At 38.5% G+C, this 16,611-nt stretch overlaps 1 protein-coding gene across 1 annotated transcript in view; it reads right to left on the bottom strand.

Annotated features, from left to right (window-relative positions):
• Positions 1-494: 494 nt before the first annotated feature.
• GFRAL (GDNF family receptor alpha like) overlaps positions 495-16,611 on the bottom strand; it is a 20,523-nt gene continuing 4,406 nt past the window's right edge. The window contains exons 2-6 of the mRNA XM_009999269.1: positions 13,341-13,475; positions 6,613-6,765; positions 3,660-3,716; positions 2,730-3,057; positions 495-762 (exon numbers count right to left, since the gene is read on the bottom strand). Of these exons, the coding sequence (XP_009997571.1) occupies positions 495-762; positions 2,730-3,057; positions 3,660-3,716; positions 6,613-6,765; positions 13,341-13,475 (941 nt within the window). The remainder of the gene's footprint in view (positions 763-2,729; positions 3,058-3,659; positions 3,717-6,612; positions 6,766-13,340; positions 13,476-16,611) is intronic.

Below are 16,611 nucleotides of genomic sequence, written 5' to 3'. Positions count from 1 at the left end.
GAGAGAGTCAGAGTTGTTCAGCCTGGAGAAGAGAAGGCTCCAGGGGGACCTGATAGTGGCCTCCCAGTACCTGAAGGGGCCTACAGGAATGCTGGGGAGAGACTTTTCACAAGGGCTTATAGTGATAGGACAAAGGTGGACAGTTTTAAGCTGAAAGAGGGTAGATTTAGATTAGATGTTAAGAAATAAAATATTTCCTGTGCAGTTGGTGAGGGACTAGAACAGGTTGCCCACGGGAGTTGTGGACGCCCATTCCTCGGAAGTGTTCAAGGCAAGGTTGGTTTTGAGCAACCTGATCTAGTGGAAGGTGTCCCTGCCCATGCAGGGGGTTGGAACTAGATTATCTTTAAGGTCCTTTCCAATCCAAATAATTCCATAATTTTTAAAAAAGCAGATATAAATCTTGGTGAAATCAGTGGTAGCAAAGGTACAGTAAAGATTTGTTGTAAGTCATCATTTTAATACTCTTTAATCATTCTTTCAAACATTATGTGTTACTCACGTAACTCGCTGAAGCAGGATTTGCTGTGAAGCATGTGGTGGAAGAGCTTGCACAAGGACTGCTCCGCGGGGGGGAGGTTCTGACAGGTGCACTCCATGCGCAGGGCTGTGCCCCAGCTGCCGACGTAGGCTGCTTTGCAAGCAGCATTTGCAGAACACGGCAGGTCACCCTTGGTTAAAGTTTCAAGACAAGCTTCATCATTGTAGCATTTTTTTGTCACATGTCTCCAACACTTTGAATGAAAAGTTTTGTATTTTTTTCTGTTGGGGGGAAAAAAATAAATATACAATGACTGTGTATTCCCAAGGTACCACCTAAGTCTTAATAATCACAATATTCTCTGACAACTGGACTAAATTCTGCTTTGATTTGCACCTATTCGGTTTGAGTGAGATCTGCAAATTAGTAATTTGAGGAAAAGTAAAAAAAGTAAAACTGAAAAAGTTTTCAAGAAAGACAACTGCATTTCTAATCAGTGCCTGTGGAGATTTCCCCAGGGTCCAACAAACATCAGTATGAATACTAACAGTTTCAGATCCTCAGAGAAGAAATGCAGATAGAGGAGTTAGACCAGTTATCACAATGAAACCAAAACAGATGTCGTTCCAGTGGATCAGTTTGTTGGGCAGTGTGAAGGAATAATGAATATTCAACATAAAATAATCTACATCCACTGCTAACCCCTGCTCCTTGTAAATGCTAATAAAATACAAAATGTCCAAGACTCAGGAAAAATTTGAAGTAACGCAGTTGACCTTAGAGAGTAATTCCTAACAGAGATAAGGTATGAGAATAATTAACTTCTTTCCCAGTTCAATATTATTTCAGTTTGTTTGCTCTTCAAATAGAATAAAATTGGCTTTTAATGTACTAATAGAAAACATATATTAAAAGTTAACAAAGAAATCTGTAGACTTTAATTAGAAACGAATTTAGTGCTTATATTAATGTTAGTGGATGATAAAGGTAAGCTGTTTTTGTATAATGTACCTTAATATATTTAAGCATTATTTCCTTAATAATAAAATTAGGCTGTTAATTTAATGTTGATACTTTGTAGTTGTAACAAGCAAGTTACATGGAAAAACATGGGCTGTTACTATACCAGCTAGGATATTATTGTAAATATTTTCATTATACAACCAAAGGCTTCAAAGCAGATGCCACTTCTGTGCTAATGGATTCATTTTTATTCATCTCATTGTTTACAGATATGGCTAGCCATAATTCACAGACTAATTTTGCTAATTATAATCACGTCTTGTCAGTGCCAGGAAACATTAATGTTCCCAAAATAATGGGTAATTCAACACATCTCCATTATGATATTACATGTGTGCACATGCACATTCACAGACATACATTTGTAGCCCAATTCTTCTTGACATAAAAAGGGGCAATTCCCACTGACATCAATCTGAATAGCTTGCACAGAACTGAAAAAGTCTCTTGGCCTGCTGGTTTGTTGAATGAAGGTTACTTTGAGCACAGCTGTAAGGTAAAATTCAGGTCGGATCCACAAGGGTGAATACACTGAAAACCGAAGTTGACCAGTTGACCATCCACAAATGGTGGCAATTAAGTAGAACTATGAATATGGGCTAATCCTGTTGCATGTTTTCTAAAATCAAGTAAAATCTAGAAAGTGTTATTCTTCATGAGTTTGGTGGTCTGTGCATGTTTCAGGAAAACTTTTTTCAAGTATTGATAGATTTGAGATGAAAATACTTAGGTAAGTTTTCTGAAGAGGTCAATTTGACTGTAGGGTCTTTGGGTACAAAGGGTCAGGCTCTGTGGTGGAAGAGGTAATTACTTTAGCCAAACAAACTTGGTCTGGTCTGCTGCACAATTTGTGCAAACTGCTGGAGGGCAAAGATGCAGGCTGGTAGGTGTTATCTGAAGAAGACAGTAATGAAAACATGTAACAGCATAGTTTGTGCGGCGGAAATAGTGTTAAGAGTCAAGAAAAAGGCAGCAGCAAAGTCCACATCAGATTCTAGACCTTTCAAAAAATGAAAACTTTCAGTTTACTTGTGGAATTACTTGTGGCATTGCCATGGCTGATGCAGACACCTGTGAAGATGTGAAGTACAAGCAGTAATATACAATACACACAGTGAGGAATCTTTTTTGGCTATAGATGCTATATATGGCATATATATAAAAATTATTGGATCAAATCCTTATTCACAGGCACATTACTAAGCAAAATGTTTCTTCTAATTACCTGCACAATTCATTCTCTTCACACATGTGAATTACATTCAGGCATGATGGGGGTGGAACTGCAGAAACCGCACAGGGCTTGCCATGGAGCAGTTCTTTGGCTCTGTGGCAGGATTCATCAGGCTGGGGACAATCACAAAATGTCATAATTTGGGCAACTTCAAAAGGCATGTTTTGATAGAAGAACCTTATGGCTGCTTGACATTCTTCCATGTTGCACTTCTTATTTACTGAGCAAACCTTAAGGTACAGGGACAACTGTTTGTTACATACTGCATCTTCAACACACTCCTTGTTCACATCCAAACAGGTTCTGTCTGCTGTGTATGCTAAAAAGAACAACAGTTTTTAAAATTAAATCACATGAAAGCCTAAGTGATGCTTGGCATATTACCCTGCCTGTAATATTCCCATTAAAAACAAGTTTGAGTCCTAAAAGCTCTTCTAGTGTTCCTGTTTTAATCCCATTGTGTGTTCTTCATATTTCTCCCTTCAGCTGTTTGGGCCTCATAAGAAAACGTCCTGCAAGTTTTTGCCCCTGCCAGGTAACTGAGGGAGAAGAAAGTGAAAACTGGCAAGATGGCAGCTTCTTCATAGCATGTGGCAGTTTCTGGAAGTTACTGGATACCTGAAACTGCTGAAATCTCCAGCATGCAGTCTTATGCTAGGCTACATAACTGATGGAGAATAGAATAGAAATGTAATTTCTATGGTTTTAAAACTATCCCAAAAAGACCTAGATAAATTGTTACCTGACATTTTTAGATTCTTATTTACTCGGTAGCTTAACTGAAAATATGTTGGATCTGTTGACTCTGCTCTTCAGTAATTTGAATGAAAACTATTAATTTTAATCTCAAGATACATGGTACACTATCTGCAAACAGAGATAAAACCAGTTACTAGGATTCATAAGTAAATTCAAACTTACCCTGTTTGGTGAGGGCAGATAAACTCCATTGTAATTTTGCTTCCATACTGATAGTGTCTAAAACAAGAAGAGATGGTAAGTGGTAAATCATGTCTTTGCTCAGTTTTTAACTCATAAGCATAGGCTGTGTTGCTGGCATAGTGCCAGTAGCAGAAATAAACAAGAATAAAATGTATTAACTTGACCAAATGGGATGTCAGCTTATTAATAAACTCTAAAAGCATTGTTACATACATTCACAAGTTTTGGGGTGAAAACACAGTTTATCAATGGCTGCTGATAACATTCTCTAGATAATTATAGATCCTATGAGCACAGGAAGGATCTTTAGAGCTTCTCAGTGCAGTCAGTATAAGGTCAGGTTCCCTGTAAATAAATAAAGGCCAGAGGCATCAGTGCAGCCAGTTTTCAAGCTCAACTCTTTGTCATTATCTAAAGTCAAGGCAGGCAGACAATTCTTGCCATTAGAAAATTGTTTTTATTGGTCTTATATTGATTCTAGTTATAGTGTAATAAAAGAAGGGACTGATTTGGATCAGTTTCTATCAGATTTGTATCAGATTGGATCAGATTGTTTGGATTTTAAGCTAGAAAAGGGTAGATTTAGTTTGGACATTAGAAAAAAGTTATTTAATTTGAGGGTGGTGGATCACAGGAATGGGTTGCCTAGAGAGGTGGTGAGGGCCCCATCCCTGGAGGCATTCAAGGTCAGGCCAGATGGGCCTCTGAGCAATCTGTTCTAGCTGAAGATGTCCCTGCCTATTGTCAAGGAATTGGACTAGATGATCTTTAGAGGTCCCTTCCAACCCAAGATATCCTTTGATTCTATGAAATTAACACATAGTACTCAGGCTACCTTTTTGCTATCAGATTATTCATTTGCATCTAAATAAGGCTCTTAAAACTACCACATTTCAAATGGAAACTACAAATTATTAAGAAATTTTTTTGCAGATCTGAACAGTACTGTACGTATGAAAGCATTCAAACTGCTGGAATACCGCTAACCTGTGCCAGTGTCTTGATTTTTCTCATCATCAACATCAGCATCATGATGGTCACCATCATCCTATTCACTCACTGCTGAAGCTTGGCTGTCTTTGGAGTACCGTAAACAAGGGTTGTTAAACATTCCCTTCCATATTTTCACACATCTCATCTGAAGTGGCTCTGAGCACTTACACTCTCCCAGCACTGTTTTTCTCAGTTCTTTCCACACTGACAAACATTCTTGGTTGACCATTGGAACCTGCATTTTGCTGTGTCTGCCTGGCACACTCATTGGAAGCTCTTAGACACTAGAAAATAGTAAGGGTCTCCTCGACAGCGTTGTTTTGCAATACTGCAGTCATTCCATAATGCTTCTGGGTGGCTTTGGTCTTTGGGGTTCTGTGTTGCCTAAAACTCAGTTCCATACCTGATCTTGAGGAAGTTTCCACGTATTCTGTACATACAGGTACAAGCAGAGATATAAATCAAATAGACGATGAAGTATCATCACTAGCCAGCTCAAAACAAACTCAAGAATAGAGTAGTTGTCTTAATGTAATAAATTCAATTAAACAGCCCTATTTTCATTCTAAGATGTACATAAATACATAATTTTGTAGTCTTACAGACTAAGAACACTTCCTCATGCTTACTGTCTCCTGATAGCTGGACAATGCAGTCCACTTTAACAACTTTGCTGCTAACAGCAATACAAGAAACCCTCACTAAAATTGCTGCATAAAGGGATTCATCTCACATGATCTTAACCATCTAAAGATTGGTTATATCATGGATTGCCACCTTAATTCAACACCTGATTTGTAAAAAGAGCATGACAGTTCCAGAAGATAGTTAATTCATTACCTAAAATAACCATTTAAGACTGACAGGGAGAATTACTCCTTACAGTATGTGCCAAAGCCATAAGCTATCATGTGTAGGTAAAACAAATACTAGTGTAACTCCATCCAAACTTTTGCTCTACTGGTGAGAAATGTAATCTCAATCAGCAAAAAATACAAAATTACTTCATTTAGCTGGAAGCAAAAGCAACTGTTCCAATGACATCAATGTCAGGTTTTAGATACTCACTCTTGTTTGGATCAAGGGGTAATGGATCAAGATATTATTATATCCTCTGCAATAAAACCATATATGCTAGTACTATGTGATGCACGCTGACTGGTGCCAGTGAGGAGTGATGGATCAGAGCTGGAAATCAGCCTTGGGGCACACTCTCCAGACTTTCATTCTCTGGCTGATTTTACTTATGTCAGCTTTGCTAATCATTAATCCAGGAGATATTGGATCAGAATCTCTGATCCTTTCAAGTAACAAGTAATTTTCAAGAATAGATATAGGTTTTCTGAAGGAAAAGGAGTTCTCAGGATAATAAAAAAATACATGTAAAGGATCTAGGCCCATTGACTAGAAGAATTTTTTAAAGGTTGCACTTTATATATCACAAAGTACCACTTTGTATGCAGTAACTGTGTTTACACATCCAGTAACCACTCCTGGATGTAGTGAAGATGTTTTTGTGACACAATGTGACACAACCACACAACTATGCATCCCTGTTCCCCAACAATCCCATTCACAGGGTGACTGGGTGTGGCTCTCTATACATAACATAGATCCAGTGGTGCCCAAGTCTCCTAGGGCTACAAGTAACCCTCAACACACACAGTATTTTCACTGTTGTTTTCCATTGGATTTAGCAAGAGATTTAAAAACCATTTTAATTTTTCACATCCCTTTTATCGGTTTTAAGTTAAAGCAGACATGGTATTGTTTTCAAATCCATGTTGATGGGAGAATATCATAGAAAAGACTAAAAATGTTTTTTAGGGGGGAATTATCAGATTGAAAAAATATGCAATTAAACTTGAGCCCAGTTAAAATTAGGGTTACAAAACAGTATTTCTTTTTGTTCTTCACAATTAAACTTTATACTTATTACCTTTATCAATGCTGCACTGTTTGCCAAGCAAAGTCTTGATGCTACAGAAATCGTCTGTAGTGCAGACACAGTTTTTAAATTCTGGGTATTTGTCAGCCAGGATCTGGATGATTTTGTTACATCCAATAGTATCTTCTGCCTTGCATCTATTACCTAAAACTTACCATTAAAATTATAATGCTGTTAATGTTTATGAATGCTTAAGGGATACGGTTACATAAAACTATTTGATTGAAGCACAAAACTAATAGGTTTTGCCAAGAGTAGACAGAAGTAAACCTGGCATAATTTGCAAATTTAAAATAATATCCAGAGTGATATAATAAAGTTGTGGGCATGATATTTATTTATTTTATTCAATCTGATCCATCCCTGGAATGTCTATTTCTGTTCTCATTTCCAAAGTACAGAAAACATTAAACTTATACCTTCTATTCTAGGTAGATGAGGCACAGAGACCCAACTAAAAACTTGCACAGAAATTGAGGGGCACATCCTGAACTGAGGCACTGAAACATTCAACTCAGTCCCGCATAGAAATGAGTTTCCTGGTTCAGGGACAGGAATTGCCAGTGCAGACTAAGGTACTGCCACATAACAGAGTAGGAGAGGGAATGTAGGAGGACGAGCACATTCCTATGATAAGAATGATGTTAACCCCACGCTAAGAGATGTCAGCTCCAGTTCAGATCCCTCCACCATGTGAGGATAGCATGAGCCAACAAATGTCTGGCCATTTGGATATGTCTTGGACTGTTACCCTAAGTTAGGCAATGACAACAAATCTGAAGTAGTCCAATTCTGATTTTATTTTATTTTTTTTATGTATATATAATAAAAATAAGACAGAAGTTAACATTGAAAAATGCTTAGTTTGCCAAATCAGGTTCAAGCCTGTTTGTGTGTGCTCTTGGACTCAATGGTGGAGACACTTTTACAGGCAAAAAAATACAGATTGTATTTTCCTTGCATGTGTAGCAAAAATAAAGAACATATATTAATTTGTGGCCCAAGATAAACCAATCACTCCTCTATGACCTAAAGGTTTTTAAAGTCTTTTGTTACTTATTGTTGCTGAAGAAAGTTACAAGTTACTTGAGAAAGTTACATAAGAAGCAGTTTAATGCCATTTAAGAGAGTTCAGTTTAGTGAGAACCATAGTCTACCTTGCCAATAGAGTTACAGAGCTCATCAAACCAGCACATTTCCTCTCTTTGCTTCATGGATGTAAAATATCACACAATATGTAGCATAAGAAGTATGTGGCTCACAAGATCCAGGCTGGTCCTGGGGCAGCAGAACTGGTTTTAATCTACTGAGCACAGATGCTATTGTCCCCACCCTGTCAACAGGGATGTCTGGCTTCCTGCCTTGCTGCTTCCCAGGTGACTAGTACAGAGCAGCAGAGACTGAGCACTCTGCTAAAACTGCAAAGACAGAAGCCATATGTCATTGCTGCCACCAACAAGCTTTAATGTGAATAGAGCTTTAATGTTGTTTATATATTGTTGACACAAATAGCAGCAGAAGGCTGTCTAGGCAAAGGCCTGCAAGGGGAAATAGTGCATTTTGCCTGTGCCTGAAGGAATGAGTATTAGCTGTTCCCAAGTGCACATCCCTATCCTGGCACCCCAAAATCCTTTATCATGCACTATCTGCACTGCCTTTTCTCTGGTTGCTGTTGCTGACTAAGAAGGGTTTGAGGACGTATTAAAATACTCCCAGCCTCTGCTCCCACTTCAGCTCCTGTATCACCAAAGGAGGAGGTCATGGTGCCTAGGCTTGCCTTTATCTCTCTAACCCCATCCCCAACTTGACTTCTGCATTTTTAGAAGCTGAGCATGACTCTGACCCTTATCGCTCACATTTTTTCATTTTCCGATAGGAGCTACTGAAGATCATAAACACAGGACACTGCCTGACCATAAAGATAGGGTGGAAAGTACGTGATGACATGGGAATTACAGATGCCCATGGAAGTGGGTGGGTAGATATTCTACTCCATATTTTATCAAGTGAGTAAGGGTTAGTAAAAGTATTTCAGGAGACAATTGCAGGACAAACTCCAGGGCCATAAAAAGAACAACAAAGATCAGGAGGGGCTGGTGTAAAAATTATCTAATTTATGACTGACTTCTTCAAGGTCCTGAAGATACTTCAAGAGTGGATATAAGTACAGGTAGGAGGAAAGGAAATACGAATTTCAATGTATTTCATGCAGCACACCAGCCTCCCTTAGCTCATCTATCTTCATGGCACTGACAAGCTGTGGAGAGGAGGCAGGTACAGGGGCCATGTTCAGAGTGGCCTCATGTGCTGTGAACACACTGCACTGAACCACATGAGTTGACAAGCAGGAGGTGAGCTGTAGGTTGTAGGGTTATTCACATACAAAGGGCATAGACAGAATCAGGAAGCACATCAGATTTATGGGGTTCACTGGCCTGGCCTCTTGAAAGCTGTGTAGAAATAACCTATTATCAGTAATGGGCTGTTTGTGCACTGTGTTGATTCAGCTGTGATGAACAGTGGAAAATATTTTATTGCTGGTTTTCAATTACTGTTGCTTTGTCATTGATTAGTTCTAGGTAATATATTTTAGCTCATACGTGTGCTTCCAAGGCATTTACAAAAAAATGCTCTCTGACCTAATGCTTAGCAGCCATTATTAATTTCTTATTTTTTTTTTTTTTTAACTAATATGTACATAATTTATATATGTGGGACCACAGTTAGAAGCAAGACAGAGTAGGAGCTGACACTTCAAGGGTTATAATGTCTGTTCTTGCACAACCAGGTCTTCAGTCATCTCAGTGGGAATTGCATCTGAAGACTACAGAGAAAATTACTGGGTTTTGCTCTCTAGCACTGGTAAGATCACATCTGAAGTGCTGTGCCCAGTACTGAGCTCCTGAGGACAAGAGAAATACAGGCATACTGGAGTGGGTCCTGAAAAGTGCCACAAATGTGATTAATGGACTGGAGCATCTGTCTTACGAGTGAAAGCTGGGAGTTGGAGTTGTTCAGGCTGGAGGAGAGAAGGCTCAAGGGCATCATATGCATGTATCTGTGTGTATAAATCCCTGATGGAAGGGGGTTGAGTAAAGCAGGGACAGACTCCTCAGTAGTATCCAGTGACAGGACAAGAAGAACAAACTGGTTTATAAAAAATTCCATTTCAAGGTCAGAAAAATCTTTCTGGGTCCTCTAACAACAGAAGTGGTTACCCAGAGTAGTTTTAATGCTTCTTTCATGGGAGATATTCAAAATCCAACTGGACACAGTCCTAGAAGAGAGCCTGCAGTTAAAAATACCTGACCAGTGGTATTGGAATAGATCTCCAGAGATCCCATCCAACCTCAATGATCCTGTTTCTCTAAGAAAAATAAATCTTACTTCCAAATCTAATTTTAAAAGTGTTTCTTTAGTATTTGAGGAATCTGAGATTTTTTTTCTTCTGAACCCAGATGTTTCCAGTTCTTAAAAATTAAGAAAATGTATACTCATGGTTAAATCAAAGCTCAGAAATTTCTCTCTTTTTTAGATCATTGAATTAAAAGAAAAGTCCCAACAAAACCAAACCCGAAAACCAACAGCAAAGTCCAAAAAATGCCTTAAAATCTCAATTCTGCAGTGATGAAACATTTCTCACATTCTCAAATAAAAACTTCTGATTACATAAAAAATAAATATTTCAGTCTTTTTCATCCTCATCTGGCACGTGTCTCATGGATGCTTTCAAACATACACCACTCCTACCTCAACCCCCCTCCTCCCCACTCTGTTGCCCCTTTTTTTCTTTCCCAATATACCCTGGCACAGAAAGGGAAGTGAAAGAAGAATTGAAAATGCTGCTGGAGTAGTAAGGGATCAATGATGGACAGTTCAACAGTGAAAGGAGTGACTTAGGCAGTCATCTTGAGAGTACCCCCAGGTTTGCTCTGAAGAACAAAAGATGAAGGCCCTGAAAATGCACGTTTAATTTGGAGGTTTCAGTCTGAGGGACTGAGTTATGGAACTCATACCACAGATTAAGAGTACAATTATCCTTTGCAGTTAGGTTTTTCATAAATAAGCTAGCAAAAGGAATATTTGCCCCATTACCTGCTGCCTCCAACTAACATCCTCCTGCTGAGTCTTTTCCATTCATACAGCTCATCCATGAAGTTTTTAATCTTGCATGTGTATTTTTGACAGGCAGTATAGTATAATTCTTATTAATAATGCTGCTAGTGGATTTTCTGTCACTATTTAGGTACCATCAGCTGTGTGACTGTAGGTGTACACACTCTGGGGTCATGGCACCTAATAACCTCATTTAGAGTAATTTGTCCTAGACCCTGTACAATATCTGAGTGCTCTGCAATACCAGAGAGCGTTTCCCAAAGGCTGTTATCCTAAGGAAATATACAAATGCAAAACCAAACAAGCAATTACAACAAGAGTTTATTTGCAGCAGGCTTCTCTGACCCAGTCACAAATACCATTAATATCAGTGAAGAAGCACATAGGAAAATAAGTGACGGAAATCACATATTATGGAACATTGCAACAAACTGAAAGGGGAAACCATGGGAGTCATCAGGCTTGCCCACTTCATCTGTTTGCAGGGCATGATGAAAAATAGGCTAGATTATGAAACCTGATCTTTATGTCAAGTAGTCTTGGTGCTAAAGCCTTTGTGAATGATGTGAGAGAAACAAATTCAACTTCAGATTTGGGGAAGAGGTTTGGTTCTAGAGAGCTCATCTTAGGTCACTATCTTGAGCCTGAAAGTACTGCATATTCCAATTTTTTTTTTCAGATAACAACCATATCTTTTGAAACTGTTCCACCCCATATAAAATATTCAAGAACACATTAGAGCAGGAGTTGAAACCCAGTTCCTTTGAGAACTGTTGTAGCCATTAAGTTGTCATGTATTTTTCATTTACTTTGTCAGTTTTTAAATATATTCAGCCATTCTGTGCAAAGCAGATAGGTATCTGAAACAGAACACACTAAGAAGGACCCCTCAGAGAATTTTCTGCTCTAATTAGTTTGAATACTGTCCTGTGAATTAGGATGCTTGGGTTCAGATCTCTGCAGCAAACCAGACAGGCAGAGACATTCAGGTAGCTCACACTGCAGGATTAAGTCAATCACTATCTTCTGCTGCCTGGCTTCCTACACAGTCCAAACACAAGGCTGGGTCCTGACAGTGAGACAGAAGGACATTCACTTCATCAACTCTGCTGCAGCTGAAGCTCAAAATAGATTATGGCATCAGGACATGGCTGGTGTTGTTCAAATAATGTCAATATATGGAAAAGGAAGGTTTCCATGGAGATACAGATACCTCTGATTCCCAGTGACAGAGAACCTGCCTTATGTAATTAAGTTGCTGGAAATGGCTGTTATGAACCCAAAAAACCTTGGCTGTTCTCATGAGTAGGATCAAGGTATGGGCTACGATGATAGTGACTGTCTATACTGTTGCACTTCTGCATGGCAACTGGTCCGCACTGAGCCCACCAGGCTGTAAAGATAGCTTGGGCCTGGACTCACTCCCAAAAGGCAGTTTTGTCCAGCCAGCTTAGGGGGAAGACAGTTTAGTTGCTGTTTATTACGTGTTGCACCTTGACAGGTGAACTCAGGGCCAGAAAATAGTCCTTGGCCCATTTTACTTGCTAGTACTGATGTAACCTTGGCAGATCAAGGTCCATGGCAATTATCAGTCAACAAAGACATTATTACTTGCTTAGTCTAATGACATTAGAACTCTTCTTCTCCCTTCCATATTCACAGCACCTGGCAAGTGAATACTCAACATTTAAGAGCAAGGTCTTGGAGACATTTAAAGAAAGAGAGAGATGGTGACTGAAATCCAAGATTTGTTCAAGAAGATAACAGACCTTCAGATAACAGAACATTTCCTCTGAATGACAACAGAGATTAGGATGAGTTTCAGGTCAAATCTATAATACCTGGTCTTCCCTCATTTAGAATATAGTTTACTTGGAAATTATGCACCAAGATTTGGAAGTGCAATAAACAGAGACAGAGACTGATTTTCTGCTTTCATTTAAGTGAGAATTTGTTTAGCAATTCAAGGAGGTTGAGTCACTTTATCATAAAATCACTCCCTGCAAGTGAATCACTCTGACATATAGGTACTAGTCACTGAATGAATATAGAATATCTCCCTTACAATATTTGAAAATCAACCAACTACCCACTGCTTTAGGTATCATGTGAGATCATAGATCATAGAAGGGACCCTAATAATAATCTAGTTACAAGCCCTCTGCCATGGGCAGGGACATTTCCCACCAGATCAGGTTACTCAAAGCCCCATTCAACCTGCCATTGAACACTTCCAGGGAGGGAGCAGGTCAGCTCCCTCTGAATTATGGAAAGCAAGGTTGGAACTTTTTTCCAGCTGCATGCTGGCTTTGTTTAACACAATCCCACAAGAGCATAACTTCTGCTGAATCCAGACTTCTTGATTTGTTTCAGGCTCTGACTTTCTTCGCAATTCAGAAATTTTATTTATTACCTTCTTGAAGAGACAGGGGGACTGTTACTGAAAATAGCATTGGCCATTGTCTAAGATTTCAGAAGTTGACTGTATTTCTCCTTGAAATCTTACTGATTTCATTCAGTCACCACAGCAATATTGTGATAAACTATGAGTATGCAACCATTCAGCAATTTGAAATAAAGCTTTGTACACCATAAAGAATTACCTGATATATTGCAGATATCTTCAGCAATATTCCAGACACTCTCACATCCATTTGCAGCGTTTATACATTGCTCCCTCAAGTGTAGACAATCAGTAGTCTGGGCAGTAGACATACTTGTGAAGTACATGAACAACACTGTAAAACCAGAATATAATGACTATTTAATACAACATATATTATACTGATCTCTTTCATTTATACTTTTATTATAGCAATATAATTTACTGTAGTTTATCGATAGATTAACATTTTCTACCAAGTTACTTTTTAACAGAGTAAAACTTTTCCTCAGTTTCACAACTGGAAAATTAAACTTTATTTCTAAATTTTCAAAGTTGCAGTGTGGCAATTTTGTATTCTTTTAAAGCCAGTATTATAACATCAACCATAGCAATATATATTAGACCATATATATATATATATAAATTACTGCAGTTCAGTTCGGAGATCCATAATCTATTATAGAAAGGAAGTCAGTATAAAATTCAGAGAAAACAGCATTTTATTTGGACTGTGGTTTCATCAAGTTAGAGACTACCCAGGAATTCCTATGAATAGGCCATGGGAAAGAGATTTGACAGCTACACAACTGTTAGATAATGAGGTTTTGTTTAATGATGCATTACCTGACATCCTCTTCATTTTTACTTCACAAGTACATCTTTTTGTGAAAGTAACACTCACGTTTATGTCTTTATCTGCTTCCTTGAGTGTACCAAAGCTAAAGGCCCTGTTAATTGTATAAAAAAAGTTCTGAAACTGAAGACTGATAAATAAAAAGACTGGTAAAGAATTTTAAATCAGCACCAACTCTGGCTTATCAGTAGAAAATTAAATTGCCTTGCTAAGAAAAGACAAATCAGATGGGGTTAAGCTCTTTCATCAACATTCCCAAGGTAACACAACCACTAATTTGTATCCATATGTCTTGATTTTCAACAAAATTAAGTTTCAGGCACTGATTTCAGGCCTTATCAAACTAGTTGCTGAACACCTGATGGGAGGGTTTTCCTTAGGTATTGAAGGACGCAGCATCTCCCAGACCAAGTCTCCCTTTTTTCTTATGTTCAGGCAAGTTCATATGAAATCTGAGAAATTTCCAGCACTGTTAAATCCCTTAAACATAATCTGCAAGAGACATGAAATATTCCCTCAGGACTTCACCAGATCTTATCCAAAGAAATTAAATGCTTCTAATAATATATATGAGAAATAAGAAATGAAATATCAATTATGAATCTTAAAAATCATAAAGAGACAGGACTGTTTAGAGGTGATGGAAATGATACTTATCTGTGATATAATAGTGCTGCTGTAGGGAGCACTTTCTGGATGTGTATTGATAAAATTAATCAACATTTAATACCTTATAACTAACAGGTGCAATAGCACCTAGGTTGCCTCAGAGACACAGAAGAGACCACGTGTGCTTACCAGAAGAGGGTGAATAAAGCTGGTGCTAATCCTTTCCTAGCTGTGAATATTCCTGCTAGGTCTCAGGGCTAGTTGTGAGAGCAGTAACTTTCAGCCTGGAACACTCGTTAAGGCTGCTTCTGTCAATCACCCTAGAAGATAGATGGATAGAAGCAGCTCCTGCCACTTGACATTGAGACGTTTGCAGCTGACCCATCCAAAGGGACAATTTTGGCTTGTTATGACATTTAATCTTGTCTCCAAAAATTTTTACTAACTGTGAAAACACTCACTATTTATTCAGATGGCAGAGGAAAAAGTTTGATATGTACCCTACAGATGAAAATACCTGTATATATATTATACTGCAGAATTATAAACCCAAGAACTTTTTAAGGAAGGGTATTTGCTGGATGATAATTTACCTATTTTGTAGGTACCAAAATGATGAAGATTTACCTGTCTGATAAGGATCCACAGCACAAGGACTCTGTGCTGTCTCCTTCCTGCTAAGACACCTTCTCATAATCAGTGGCTGAAAATAAGTCCTAGAACCAGGACTGATTAAACAGCCAATTAGCAGCTCCTGCTCCTTTGTATGGATTATTTCAGTGTGTGTTTATTTCAAACCCACCTGGAAACTGTACCCACTGATAGGAGGAGATGCTTTTACAAAATAAACAGCTGAGTGGCATAATCTATGATTGAAGCTTATTCAATCTGAGAAAGAGCTTCTCCAGATCTAATGTCATACTCTAAACAGGTCTTCTGATTCCTGAGCAGTACACAGGTGTCATACTGTAGCAAGCCTGTATGAAACAAACTGGCCTATTTTAGTTTAGAAGCCAGTGCACTGTAGCTTATACAATTGCTTAACTTGGCAGTTATTTCTTTAGTAATTCAGTTTTTTTTCTGTAGTGTTTAGAGTACTCAGTGACTGTTTTCTACTTAGAAGAGTTTGGGTCATCTAAGAGTTAGTTTGTAGCTAAGACTTTATGAGGGATCCCAGACTAAACCATCTATGATTCTATGATTTTGGTATGAAGATACATAAATTTAGATTTCTACTGGTGTCTGTATTTTTGTACTGGTGTCTATTGATTAACCAAGTAGGTGTAAAATCCCCTGTTCTGAAGAATTTGGCATCTAAAGTGAAAAGGGGGGGAAAAAAGGGGACATTTTAACACCTTCATTTTGCAGACTGAGAACAGAGGAATCAGAGTGTCTCTCCCAAGCCTACAGATTTATTATCTGTCAGATAGGGTGAATAATGGGACACCAAGCTTTGGTTTCTATCCAACTGCAAGAGCATCAAGATAGTTAGCTCCAAAGGAGAAAGGCAAACTATGGTTGAATATAGTTTGAACGAAGTAGAAAAATTATAAAGAGCAACTTTATTCTAACAAAATCTGAGGCAGAACTATATGCGGAATGTTTTAAAGAGACAAACATGAGTTTAGACCAGTGGGATGTTAAAAAGAGAAGCAGGATGTACACAATATGCAGAGAGAGAAAAAGAAGAATAAAAACAAATAAATTAAATTATACTTGTCTCATTGCATTCTCTTGTACCAATTCCTTCTGTACCAGCATTGTCGGTTTTCCCTTTTTCTCCTTTCAAACCCATGGGAAATGTTAGCATCCCTCTGTGTAGCACTGCCAGGAGTAAGTGCTTTCCACTTAGCAAACAAGTGGCTGTTTATTTAGACAAGGCATCCCACCTGTGGGTCTCCTTGCCCCTTCAACTTCTTACCGGTCCCTGCCCTGCTACCCTGTCTTACCTCCCGCTTCGCACACCTTACCCGGAGCCGGACGGAAGGTGTCTGTGCCGAGCCGCAGGGCCTGGCCGCGCCAGGTG

This window comes from Chaetura pelagica, unplaced genomic scaffold (genome assembly GCF_000747805.2).
Source record: "Chaetura pelagica isolate M959 unplaced genomic scaffold, ChaPel_1.0 scaffold90, whole genome shotgun sequence".
NCBI classification, from domain to species: Eukaryota; Metazoa; Chordata; class Aves; order Apodiformes; family Apodidae; genus Chaetura; species Chaetura pelagica.
The sequence above is the reverse complement of the archived record's forward strand: the minus strand, read 5'-3'. Positions and strand labels throughout refer to the sequence as shown.